The sequence below is a fragment of the Dendropsophus ebraccatus genome, chromosome 13 (genome assembly GCF_027789765.1).
Source record: "Dendropsophus ebraccatus isolate aDenEbr1 chromosome 13, aDenEbr1.pat, whole genome shotgun sequence".
Classification (NCBI taxonomy): Eukaryota; Metazoa; Chordata; class Amphibia; order Anura; family Hylidae; genus Dendropsophus; species Dendropsophus ebraccatus.
In genome coordinates this window covers 58,240,773-58,255,329 of record NC_091466.1, presented here as the reverse complement: position 1 = coordinate 58,255,329, position 14,557 = coordinate 58,240,773, and the positions used below count along the sequence as shown (strand labels likewise).

Below are 14,557 nucleotides of genomic sequence, written 5' to 3'. Positions count from 1 at the left end.
TTACTTAATTGATTTTTGCACAATAAGCACTTACTAAAAATGTAAAAAAAAAATTAACCCTTAGACGACCCAGGACGTATAGTTACGTCATGGAAGTCTGTCCCCAGACGAGCTAGGGCGTAACTATACGTCCTGGGTGTTTCTCCGGCTATGAAGCGCGCTCCGGAGCGGAGCGCGCTTCATAGCAGGTGGGGGCCGGCTGCAATCAGCAGCCGGCACCTCACCGGTAATAACACGCTACGGCGACCGCTGCGTTTAAGTGTAAGTGACGGGGGAGTCCCCTGTCACTTACCGATCGGGACCCCCGCAGTGTGACTGCGGGGGTCCCGATCGTTAAAACGGACCGCCGGAGGTCTCTCACCTTCCTCCGCGCGGTCCGATCGGCGATCTGCTGCACTAAGCCTGCACAGGCAGGCTCAATGTGCAGATCACCGATCACACTGATCAATGCTATGCCTATGGCATAGCAATGATCAGTGAAGAAATCAAACAAATGTACGTAAAAGTCCCCCAAAGGGACTTCAAATGTGTAAAAAAAAAAGTTAAAAACACTAACACACTACCCCAAAACCCCTCCCCCAATAAAAGTCTAAATCACCCCCCTTTCCCATTATATAAATAAAACATATAAAAATAAATAAATAGATAAACATATAATATACCGTAGCGTGCGTAATTGTCCAATCTATTAAAATATAATAAGCGTCATTGCGAACGGTAAACGGCGTAGACGAAAAGAGGGAAAAAAGTGCGCGGATTACCAATTTAATGTTATATTATATATAAAAAAAATTAATAAAAAGTGATCAAAATGTCCGATCTTCACAAATATGGTATTAATAAAAACTAGAGATCATGGCGGAAAAAATGACATCCCATACAGCCGCGTAGGTGAAAAAATAAAACCGTTATAAGCGTCACAATAGGGCTATTTTATTTATAATTAATTGCCAAAAAGAAGGATTTCATTTTAAAAATATATATAACATTAGAGAATCTGTGTAAACCTGCATATGGTTGTGTTCGGACTGACCTATAGAGTAGTGGTATCATGTCGCTTTTACCATATAGTGCATTACGCAGACACAGGAACCCCCCAAACGTTACCGTATTGCATTCTTTTTTACGATTTCACCAATTTAAATCTTCATAAATAATATATTTGGGATTCCGTCATACATGTTATGGTAAAATGAAAGATGCCATTACATAGTACAACTATTCCTGTAAAAAACAAGCACTTACATGGGTCGTAGATAGAAAACTGAGAGTGCTAGAGCTCTTAGAAGGGGAGGAGGGAAAAACTAAAACACTAAGATCAAAATTTGCGTGGTCCACTGGGTCATTTTGGGTCTGGTCCTCAAAGGGTTAAAAATATTTGTTTTTGTCTTCTTTTTTGTCGATGGAGCTGAGTGAGGGATTTTTTCTTTCTTTGTAGTTTTCAAGGGTGACATTTAGGGGTAAGAACAACCTTTTAATCCCTTTGTATTTCTTTCTACACGTTTCACCGTGGGAGGATCCAGAATATGAGCAAGTGCTGAGCAGAATAACATGTGTGAGCTCAGCCTATGGGGTTAATTGTGCAGCATGAGAAGGTGTCACAGCAGGGACCTAGATGTCATAAGGTGTAAAATGGCTCCGCGGCAGAAAAAAGCCCCTTAGTGACCGCTGTAAAACTATGTTCACCAAGGGGACAAATACCATGGGCTATTGTACACAACATATACATTTAACTAAGTCTTAGACACTGCTTAGAGGTATAAAGTACCAGGTCTTTTTTGCAAATGTATATTGTCAGTAGAAAATTTTCTGGTCCTTATATATAAAAATAACATTTGATACCCCTGTGACTTATTCAGTGGTCTTACCTCATTGGCCAGGTTTAGCAAGACAGGTGCTGATGGATCCACTGCTATACCATGTATGTACCTACAACACAAAGTGACACCTAAAGTAACGGTTTAAATCTAGTAAAGTATAGTTTAATATCTATAGAGTAAGTTTTTATCGTGTGTATGCTGGGGGAGCATGTACGGTAAGCACTTGCACCTGTAGGTTGCTGTTACACTTTCTGTTTTTTGTCTGTACTTAAGCCACATGCAGCGTGCAACCTACGGTGTGAATAGAGGCATAGGAGTACTGCTAATTTTTTTTTTTTTCTTGAATGGGGGGACGACTTCCTTCTGTTGTCCCAAGGGTGCTATAAATAAAGATTTGGCTCCTAGCTCCCCAGTTGTAGGCTCATTGTTAGCCCAGGAGAGGCCATTGCTAGTGTAAAAATGCTAGAGTAGGGACCATGTCTCTGAGGACACCTTAACGTGGTGGCATGGTACACTCTGTTTGATGAAATAGTTTGCTAAGATCCAAAAATTTTTAACATCGACAGAGCAGGTTTTTAACGGGTGTACATCGGGGGGAGTATGTACGGTAAGCACTTGCACCTGTAGGTTGCTGTTGCAATCTCAGTTTTTTTGTCTGTACTTAAGCCACATGCAGCATGCAACCTACAGTGTGTACAGAGGCATAGGGGTGCTGCCGATTTTTCCCTTTTTACCTAAAGTAAGAATGACCACAAAGCAATGTTATAAGCAGGTTATCTGTATGTCAACAAGAAGGATATGCAGTTCTGTATCAGAATACAGGACTCCCATCTGCTATAAATGTTATTAATATGGTATATTGTCATATAAATACATAGACTTATAACTAAAAGTGGTTGTTCAGCCTTTTTATGACTAGTGATAACCCATCTACATTCAATCAACAGGGGTCCGACTCATGGTACCTGGGCCTATCATCTATTTGAGAGGACCATAGCATTCATGTAAGTGCTGCAGCCTCTTCATTGTATACTACTGCTGGTCCCTGCTCCGGTATATGGTATATATGATCGTTGCCATTTAACAGTAGCTATTACATCAAGCCATGATTAGCCGAATATGGCCGCTAATCGCTTGGTATAATAGGGCCTTTACTGTGACTTACAGGTCAAAAGCTTAACAACGTACCGGTTGTAGTACAGCTCTATGGTATCAGGAGCATGATGTCTTGCATGGGTCCTCTTTACAAACTTCTAAAATGGGAATAAAACACAGAAGCTAAAGGAATCCAAACTTCTAATCCACAGATATGAAGATAAGAAAGCAAGCACTAAACACATGAAAGACTATGTATAGAGTGGGCTGGTGTCTGTATGTTTTGTCCAAATACGGTAAGGCAACCCTGAAATTCTTCTTAAAGGGGATATCCAAGGGATAGCTTATCAGTCACTGAACGGGGCACCTAGTACTCATGTTGTTCAGCTGTTTGGTCCCCGTACTACACAATGAACAGGGCCAGAAGCAGTGTGATGGCTGAACTACTGCATATCACTGTGTAGTGGTGGCTACACGGAACTGCAGCTCAGGTCCTGTTCAAGTGAATGGGAGCTGATCTGCAGTAGTTCTGTTTAAAATTATTATTTTTTTTTTTTTTTTTGAAATTTTAAAAATTTTAAAAAAAATTCTATAAAAATTTTTAAAACAGAACTACTGCAGATCAGCTCCCATTCACTTGAACAGGACCTGAGCTGCAGTTACGTGTAGCCACCACTGCACAGTAAACAGACGGCCACTGCGTAGTGCAGCTGTCAAAATGTTGATCAGCGAAGGTGACTGATGACCTATTCTGTAAACAGCTCATCAGTATGTTTTGGGTGCTGAGACCCCCATCAATGACTAGATAAAGCTCCATAGATGCAGCGGGAGAGACAGAGAGAAAAGTACTTAGCTAAGCACTTCTCTCTGCTCCCTCCAGCACTGGTGAGGATCTTAGCACTCAAAACCTGGTCAATCAAAATTTCCAAAAACAACTCTGTTTAGATGTCAGTGACAGTTTAAAGTTTTGGATGCCCCCCACCGGGTGCAGCAGCTGCCCCCTGGATGCTAGGCTTTGGCATTCAGTAAGTTAAAGGGGTATCCGGCGAAAATATTTTTCTTTCAAATCAAATGGTGTCAGAAAGTAATATAGATTTGTAATTTACTTCTATTAAAAAATCCAATCTTCCCATACTTATCAGCTGCTGTATGTCCTACAGGGAGTGGTGTGTTATTTTCAGTCGGACACAGTGCTCTCTGCTGCCACCTCTGGCCGAGACAAGAACTGTCCAGAGCAGGAGAGGTTTTCTATGGGGATTCATAGACAGAGTTCCTGTCTCGGCCAGAGATGTCAGCAGAGAGCACTGTGTCAGACTGAAAATAAAACATTTTCTGCATGACATACAGCAGCTAATAAGTATGGGAAGGCTTGAGATTTTTTAATAGAAGTGAATTACAAATCAATATAACTTTCTGATATCAGTTGATTTGAAAGAAAAAGATTTTCACTGGACAACTCCTTAAGGGCTGCACTTTAGCTGTTGTTTTCCCAACTGATTTTAATGGGGAAAATTGCAAATTTGAAAACCACATGTAAAAACCACAGTTATAGAGAAGTGTTCCCGGGACTAATCCCTTACTAAAACACCATGACCACTGCATGGTATACATCAATAATCATTTCTCACAACTTCTCTCTTCGTGTGGTGTGGTAATGGTGCGGCCATATGTGACTGTATCCTAAGGCCTCGTAGAGATGTATAAACAATAAGTGTATAAATAAGTGTATAAACAATTTGTTCATGATAAATACACTTGAGCTATTTTAGTTTTTGTTTTTTTTAAAGTGTGTGAATGGGACTCTAATAAAGCGTATGCACTACGTGTAAAATAGAAAACTACATGCAGTTTATATATATATATATATATATATATATATATATGACATATTGTATATAGGTATACATAAACATATATATATATATATACAGTAAACAAACACACACATATACATATATATATATATATATATACACACACACACAGTACATATAATACATATATATATATATATATATATAAAACACACATACAAAAACATTGGTATAAACATATACAGTATATACACACATAGGTATACACATATATACAAGTATACATACAAACCGGTATAAACACATACATATACATATATATATATATATATATATATATATATATAGATAGATAGATGGATGGATAGATAGATACACACAACTTCTATTTACATATTAAATTTAAATATTTATATTTACACTTATATAAACATATATCAGAACACAAATATTATATTGGATTCAATAAATCTATAAATTATACATTTACTAACACGCACATATATAGATAGATATATAGTAGGAGTAGTGGAGAAAAAAAAACTGAAAAAAAAGGGAAAAGAAAACAGTGACGGTTCCTTGGAGAGCTGCCATATGAGTGACACCCGTCAGCGGATGATAAATGACTCCATTTTCTGCCTCTCTTGCCTTCTGCCAGTCCAAGAGAGGGTCGTTTATCATAATCTCTGTCAGCGAGGGAAAGTAGCCCTGACAGTGCAAGTCAGCAAACATTTAGCACACGGAACCGTGCAACGCAGGGAAATTATTATTGTCAGAATAATAATGGTTTAGCATAATTTATTACGGGTCCACCAAATAAGCAAAGGATAGATGTTATTAGACAGATGGATGGGTAAAGCTTGGCAGCCATCCACTCAGGATCAGGCAACGCTTGATAAGGGGAGGGGGGTACTGCGGAGGGGAGGGAGGCGGAGGGGTTTACATCTTCCAAACCAATCACCAGGCTGGCAGTTCAATTACAAAGAAATAAAGGGACATTCATCATTCAATTAAGCACCTGTCAAGCTTCACAAAAGAGGAAACTTCTAACCTGGTACTCCTGGGAGAAGATGCTCAGCAGAGTGGACTGCGATTGACTGGAACAAAATAAAAGATGGACAAAGTTAATTACTGGAGTGCATGGGGGGAGACAAAAGGCTAGTCAGTTTCAAAGGTAGGCCCCGCTGCCCTGTAATCTAAGAGAACACGAAAACAAGTGCGCAAAACTTGTTCCAGACGGACACCTCAGACAAAGGCTAGGTCAAGGAACGGGGAAGAGGGAGAAGGGATGAAGGGAAGGAGCAGAAAACTTTGAAGAAACGAAGCGGAGAGGCACATACAGCAGGCTCATGTTTTGGCAGGATCCTTTTTCACTTTCCAGGCCCACAAAGCTGTATTAGTGGCATGTCCTGCTGGTAAAACACAAGGAGCAGGAGGGAGAAGGGGGGGCTGAAAAGAAAACAGAGTACACTTCCTATTAATAATGGATGGAAATTCAGATCCATTAGCAGTTGGGAACATGCCGCTTAGCTCATTGGCAACATATTGAAATTCATTTTGTGAGCAGTGAGGGAAACCTCTTTGGTAGCTGTGCCTTATTAAAGGGTAGCAGGGAAAAAAGCAGAAGAGGGGGGGGGGAGGCGGAGGGGGGCTTAACTCAATGTCAGTAGCGGCATATGGGACTCTAACATTCCCACTGAAACTGACGGGGCTTTGAAAATAGAAACTTTCCCAGCAGGAGGGCTTCTTTCCCTTCCAGTCGGTCATTTCCAAGGCTTCATCCATCCAGTACTCGCCTCGGTGTCAGGCACCTGGCAGTGAAGCAGCTTCTCCAACAGGGATTTCCTCTCAACCTGTATCTCATTTCTCTTGCACTTCTCAGACTACGGCACGGTTAACTCCTCCACAATATATCGGTCAAGGCTGAGCCGCTCCGGCACCTAATGTGTTACCAGGCAGACATGGGACAGTCTCTAACTTCTCATGCTGATCAATAAGAACGATTGTTACTGCTTCGGCTCAATTGTCCTCTGTGGAGATCTACCCCCTCGCCCCATCTTAAAACACAATTCATTACTCCTGATATATTTTCCTACTGGACACAACTTGCACAAATTACATTTCCAATAAATCTGCTTTTAGCGTATGGCAGAAGAGAGAGAGGCATTAGCATATTTTGGTTTTCTCTCGTCTCATCTGCAAACAAAATTCGGCGCTGCCTTCTATAGGATTAATTATCTTGTTCCCCAAGTTTTATTTCTCCGCACATGTCCAAAAAAAAAAAAAAAAAGACTGTACCACTTAGACCACATCAAAGAAGCACTTCTTCAGTTTGTAAAATTCCCGGAAAGAACATGAAGCCCTCTGGGATCTTCTATGTGGACAGATTGATAGAATACTTACTATGTAGACAGGGATAAATGGATCGGTAGTCAGATAGTTCTTATCATACATATCTCTAGGTGATGATCAATATTAGTGCATATCAATGAGGGCTTTAAGGTTCTGATCACTCCATCAAATTGTACACAAATAACAACACAATAATCCGCCTTATACCACAACGGAACCTGACAGACTCCATTATAAGTCAATAGGGATTGTCAGCGACCATTGGCATGACATGACAGAAGCAAGGAACTCACAACGCAGGTGTGAACGGTAAAGAAAAACTCAAATCATGGGTCTTTCCTTAATGTCTATGGTGCTGACAAAGATAGCAGGGTACAATAATCGGCTACCTTCAGCTATTCCCATAGAGGGAGAATGAAGCAGCGGCGCACATGAGCGATTTTCCACTACATTCATAACAAAGACTCAGCGCCCCGTTCTGGGGTCCGATTCCAGCGGTCGGACGCTACACAATTTGACCCTTATCCCCTATCTACAGGTGTTAAATTAAGTTAGTTTTAGTTAGACCTCTTTTTTTTTTACAAGTGGCAAGGAGGATAAAAGAAATAACATGCTCTCACCTCCCTGGCTCCATCGCTGGTGGTCGTATTCTGTTATTCAGGTCCCCAGCCGCTTCCTGGTCTGAGCAGGGACCCGGGTGGTGAAGTGTCAGGTCCGCTCAACCAGTCAGCGGCAGTAATGGGGTGCCATCTTGGGCGCTGATTGGCTGAACAGACTTGACAGGTCATGACCCATGTCTCCAGGAAGCTGCCAGAGCCCAGGATTCAGATTGGCAGCGCTCGAGCCAGGAAGGTATATGCATGTTATTTCTTTTAGTCTTCCCCTCCCCGAAACATATGAAAAAATAGGTCTGCCCGGACTTCTTTAAGCTAATTGAATAACAGTTAGAGCGTCTTCACTGCACTGTAAAATCGGCTGTAAATCCATAATGTATAGGGCACACTCAAGTTCTGCGGCCAATAAAAGTGATACATATCAATAAAGTTCTGTAAAATTTCATCCAATAGCACTGTACTGTACTGACAACAATGCTGCAATGGCTGAACATGCCCAAGGATCTTGAGAAAATAAGCTGACCATAAGACCCTCAGAGGTCAGCAGTTATTCTCGGGGGTAATGAGAGGGAAATGTTTTTCCCTGAAGAACCAGAACAAAAATGAGCCACTGACATCAATGGGCTGTCCATGTAATCCACTAAATGCCCCCATAAACTTTAGTCAAAAATTTCCAAAACTGCCAACTGTCTAAAGCAGAAATGGGGAACCTTCGACCCTCCAGCTGTTGCAAAACTACAATTCCTATCATGCCAAGAAAGCCAAAGCTAAAGCTTTGGCTGTCCAGGTATGATGGGAATTGTAGTTTTGCAACAGCTGGAGGGTCGAAGGTTCCCCATGCTTGGTCTAAAGTATATAGGGAGCATCTTGACTTTCCCCCGACAGAGGGTGCAAGGAAAGAAAAAGGACCAGGCATGTTAGATTACAGTCCAACTCACAGAACGCTCATGTGTATAGAGAGATTGGGTGATAATGTCCAGTCAATAGCTATTGATGGTGCATGTCCACCTTAACATGTATACGGAACAAGCAATACTTTTTATTTATAATGGATGAGAGCCATGGGTGGCTCCTCTGTTATGATATTACACAGAATTTAGGGCTGTAGGAAATCTGAAAAAACGAAAAATAAAATACAAATTGATCAGACAAATTATAACCAACATGGAAAACTGTGGTTTTCACATGAAAAAGATAAGTATTAAAAATATATATAAATCTATCTTAATAGAGACATTTCAATAATTTAAGAAGGCAACAGCCATGGCCCTGGTTCACATGCCGACATTCTCCGTACCTCCAGATACTATACCGTTTCGTCCTGTGCTATATGGTAGCCGTGTAATGTCGAAAAAAAATCCTGTTGTGGCCAACACCCATATCAGAATGCATTGCTGTGGGCACAAATGTCACTCAATGTCAGTATATATCAAAAAATGCTCTGGTTTTCTAAAGGTGCGATTGTCATTTGTGCTGAATCGGAAGCTTGTGAAGTCAGCACAATAACACTGCATGTAAGCAATGTGTATACACAGTGGTCGAATGGTGAAGGAGAAACTCCACGGCACTCGCCTAATTCATATATATATATATATATATATATATATAGATATATATATATATATATATATATATAGCCATATTGTCATGGTGAGAGTAGTAAGTTTGGGTTCAGAGAGTATTTTCGGGTTAACAAAACCCTGAACTTTCTGCATTTCACTTCCAGAAGCTGAGGAAGATGGATGCAGCTCTAGGGCTGCCTGAAAAACATGGATACAGCCACTGGGGTCAATGGGGTTTCACATTTCCGTGATTACAGTTTATGCATGAAAGATGTGCTACGGACTCGGAACTCACGGCATCATAATTCATATGATGTTGGAAGCTCTAAAACAATACGATGTAATTTTAGCCATCGCCAACTTGAAGTGACTCTGTACCCACAATCTGACCCCCCAAACCGCTTGTACCTTCAGATAGCTGCTTTTAATCCAAGATCTGTCCTGGGGTCCGTTCGGCAGGTGATGCAGTTATTGTTCTAAAAAACAACTTTTAATCTTGCAGCCCTGTGTCAAATTGGCGTGGCCTAAAGTGTATGTGCATTAGGCTTCAACCGCCTCTCTGTCCCTTCTCCCCGCCCTCTTTATCATTAGTAATGCTCCAGGCAGGATTTCTACTATTCATCACCTGTGTGAACACTGCACATGTGTTGGATTGTTAAGGCACCTGTGCAGTGTTTAGTCAGGTGAAGAATAGAAGAAATTCTGCCAGGGCCATTCCTAATGGTAAAGAGGGTGGGGAGGAGGGATGGGTAGACGGTGCAAGGTTAGAGCATAGACACTCGAGGCCACGCCAATTTGACACAGGGCTGCAAGTTTAAAAGTAGTTTTTTAGGATAATAACTGCATCACCTGCCGAACGGACCCCAGGACAAATCTTGGATTAAAAGCAGCTATCCAAGGGTACAAATGGTTTGGGGAGGGCAGAATGAGGGTACAGAGTCGCTTTAACCCACTGCTGCCAGGCTAATACATTACCTGTTTGTGCTCCCGTCTGCTTCTCCGAGCTGTCCTGTTCAGCCAATGAGTTGGTGTGGCAGAACAACGCACCAATTGGCTCACCAGGACATCAGGGAGCCGGGAGACAGGAGCTGGAAAAGCAAATGGGAGTGCAGACTATTAATCTATTAGGAGGGCAGCTGGTGGGTTAAGTGGGTAGGGGCTACATTCTTGTAACGGAATGAAAATCTGCTTTAAGAATGTAGAGCCATACTAAAAGACACTACAGAGTATAGCGGAGGATTTTGCTGCTGTACTTGTAAAGGCACCCTAAACCTTCGCGCTACTCTCTTGAATAATGATGCCAGGAGTGCCGCATGCTGATCCGTAGCACATCTTCCATGCACAGACTGTAATCACTAAACATATAAATACCCCCTTAATGTTGTTTCGCTCATGTCTACCTTCCAAATAAACAAACACCACAAATAACAGGCTACTATACAGACCTGTGGTGTGCAATACAAGCAGTATGGCTATTCCTAAATCCCCACCATGTAGACTTTCACACGCACCACACTTAACAAAACACAAAAGTGCAACACACGGGTGACAAATTGATCCTAACAACATTGCAACAAGCGCCTATAAAAGGTTCCTATAGACGTGCAAGATTTTAACGACTGTGTTGTGATTTTCAGGAGTATTTTTTTTTTAACCAATTCCTCTTGGGTCTGTGTGCTAAACCAAATAGCGGAACCTATAAATTATATCTAAGTTTATTATTTACAACCAATTAATTATTTTTTTAGGGCCAGGTGGCTTTCATTACGTTAATTACTGCTAATGACACGAGCCTCATGCTGCTTCAGTATTTAGCATAACCATGTGTCAAATGTGCGTAGGAGTACAGAACTGTCTTCTTGGGGGCATAAGTGCTCTGTCAAGCCTGGTGTGGGACATGCATCAAAAGGAGCAGCAGAGCGTGGAAATGTATTGAGATAAATATGTATGGTGGTTGGACAGTGGGAGACTTGGGAAGTGAAACCAGCTGAACAGGATATACGCTCTCGCCATCCAAATGTATTAATAATATTAACAAAGTGGTAGCACTACATATGTTAATGCAATAGGTCAATTCTGATCAGCATTTATTTGCAAAAAAATGACATGTCTGGGAGAACATTAGGCCACGTAATGAATGTTACCAGGATCGGCCCGACCCATTTCAAGATGATTAATGACCAGGACGTATTTCTAAGTCTCGAAATAATGAGGGGTTAGCTTACAGCTGTATTGTAGACATGTTTAAGTCAGGACAGGCAATAAAAATACTACTACTACCACCATGGCTCCATGTGCAACAAACTGATAACGTTAGTGAACCACCAGTACTGTTATATAGTTTTAACAAATCTATGGCCAATGCCAGGGTCTATTTACCATCCAGTGCCGGCATTCCGTTAAAAAAAGATCTTTTATTCAGGCAGCGATGGGTCAAAGACAGTGCCCTAGACTCTCTCTTTCTGCTGCAGGTCTAGGGCGCCGAAGCTCTCTTCTTGCTTTCAGACTGGAGAGAATACACCACTTCTTGCAGGACATACAGTGGCTGATTGATTGATTTTTACATCAATAGACCAACGTCGACGCGGGGATGCCAGCGTGGCGGTCCTTTTATGAACCACGGCCCAGTTCCCCCATGCAGCTCCGTTCTATTCCCAATCACCAACCTGAAGGCAGACCCACCCACCCCCATTTTGACGTTTTGCCCTCCCCTCTGTGACGCGGCTCCATTAGAATTAATGCCGCATCCATCCCCGTTCTGGTCTATTGATGTAAAAATCTTAAAGCGATGTACCTACAGACTGTGCAGTATCCTGAGATGGTCATGGTGAGCCCTTACAAAGATTATGGGGGAGATTTATCAAACATGGTGTAAAGTGAAACAGGCTCAGTTGCCCCTAGCAACCATCAGTTTCCACTTTTCTGAACCCAAACTCTTGGCCTTGATCATCGGTGGCTGAAGAAACCCTAAGGAGTCTTGGATGGTCTATGGCTGTATCCATGTTTTCCAGGCAACCTTAGGGTTGCATCCAACTTCTTCAGCCACCGGTGATCAATGGCTGATAGTTCGTGATCGGACTAGCTCAAGCATGCTCAAGGTTTCCTCATCAAATTTGATTAAATTAGGGGGTTGGAGGAAATTGATTTTCCTAAGTACCAGGTGGTATGTTGGAATGTGTCCCATAGTTTTTGTTTAAAGGCCCTATTCCACCAACAGATGTGACGACTGATGACAGATTATCTGCCAAAGATTTGAAGCCAAACCCAGGAATGGATTTGAAAAGAGGAGAAATCCAGTCTTTCCTTTATGACCTGTTCTCTGAATATAGTCTGTTCCTGGGTTTGGCTTCAAATCTTTGGCAAATAATCTGTCATCAGATCTGTTGGTGGAATAGGGCCTTAAGTCTGATAGGCCTGAATTTTTTTTTTGTCCTGAATCTGGCGAAGGGGCGCCATAGCCCTGAAACGCGTTATTGTTGGACTGAATAAATCGTGTTTTATGTGAACATCGGTTTCTACTACGTTGTTTGGTGGTGAGCGCAATCTCCAGGTCATTTTTGTGTCATTTTTGGCACCATTTGGTTTTACCTGAATTTTTTTTTAACCTTGCACTCTTTATGTAGGGTAGCTTCTACCCAGTCAATTCTAAAAAGAAATGTTAGTTTTTGCATGAAGCTTGCAGAGATGTGGGGGTCAGGGAGAGCCATTCCTGTAAAATTGACTTTCTAGCAGCTGCAGATACGATATAGAGAGGCTTTTTGGCTTCTTTTGAGAAAGAGCGGGCAGCAAAGACAATGGGACCGGAAATGGCCCATACTAGGCTAGGGGTACAAAGTTGAGTAGGTGGATACAGCAAAATTTTAACCCGCTTCCAGAAGACCTGGATCTCGGGACAATCCCAGGAACAATGGTATAAATCAGCATTTAGTGCAGGACATCTGGGACACATGGACGACGGTACCATCCCATAAAGCGATTACCATGTGAAGATATATATGCCCTGTGTGTGATCTTGATCGTTGATCGACATTACCCAGTAGGGTGCGACAAGAAGGAATTTGTATGCCCTGTATATTGTACTGACCAAATCGGAGAAGGTAAGATGTGGCATATGTTGAAGCCACTTGGAAAGGTCATGAGGAATTTTTTGATTGATCAGTTGTTTTTTATATATTTTATTATAGGCAAACCTGCTGGTGGACTCCCTTTAAGGAATCTAACAAGAGCTCTGAACACAGAACAAAATGATGCTGGAATAAACCTTACATGTTAATCATTTTACAGGATTAGGATTTGCTGCCATCTATTCTGGGGACTCAGTATGAAGCTATAACACACTGTAACCAGCTCTGCTTTACCTGTAGACTCTTAGTGGTGTCAGAGCCATAAAACTCAGTGGAGCTTCAACAACCTTACAGGAAATTTCACAAGGGAATAGTAGCTGATCACAGATGTCATTGCTAACTTCAACAATACACTGAAATATATACTTTGTATCACAAGTGCTAACCATAATACTATCCTTCAAAATCTATTTCTAGATAAGCCATGCCGATAGGATGTGTGAAAGGCTATAGGGACCTAAAAGCCTTGGTATTTTAAGGGCCTGGCCATTTAAAGGGAACCTGTCATGCTGAACAAGCAATACAATCAACCAGTGACATTATATAGAACAGGAGGAGCTCAGTGGATTCATTTATAGATATGTGGGGAAACATTTTGTAGAACTTGTCATTTATAGCTCTAACCCTATACTGGGCTTGGGAGTCGAGCGGGTGGACCAAATCCGAGATTCAACTACCATCAATTAAGACCAACCACTGGACTCCTAAACTCAGAATAATCAGAATTTAAATCAGTAACATATGATCTTCTGACTCTTTACCTACAAAAACAATATTCTAAATTATCGCCTTTCTCAATACCACCCTACTTCTAATACACATGTATAACCTTTCTTGCACCCTTTCCCTGTTTTTTCTCATACTTACCGGACGTCTAAAATCATCTTCTTTGTGTCCTCTCTGACAACTCATATCCCTGTCGCCGGTTTGCCAACTGTCCTTTCTTAGATTGTAATGACCTGATGTTTAAGAAATGCTCATACTCTTACACCTGCCCATTTTTTCTGGTCACCTGAGTGTCCATATGAGATCCAAAATGATCTGAACGATCAGGCCAGGCCAATCTATTAAGCTCCATGGTTCGATTATGATACTCATGTGGTCATTGTATGAGCATTTCACAGGACAGTGGTCAGTATGGGTATCTGACAGGCCTGTGGCTACGCAGAAAGCTGG

The 14,557-nt window shown here is 41.6% G+C and overlaps 1 protein-coding gene across 6 annotated transcripts in view; it reads right to left on the bottom strand.

The window, feature by feature from the left end:
* Positions 1-14,557, bottom strand: part of CDIN1 (CDAN1 interacting nuclease 1) — a 236,008-nt gene that overhangs the window by 182,488 nt on the left and 38,963 nt on the right. For 5 of the 6 annotated variants that reach the window (XM_069949763.1, XM_069949759.1, XM_069949762.1 and 2 more), the window contains exons 4-6: positions 5,781-5,826; positions 3,009-3,073; positions 1,869-1,929 (exon numbers count right to left, since the gene is read on the bottom strand). In XM_069949763.1, the coding sequence (XP_069805864.1) occupies positions 1,869-1,929; positions 3,009-3,073; positions 5,781-5,826 (172 nt within the window). The remainder of the gene's footprint in view (positions 1-1,868; positions 1,930-3,008; positions 3,074-5,780; positions 5,827-14,557) is intronic. The other variant, XM_069949765.1, reaches the window with a different exon arrangement.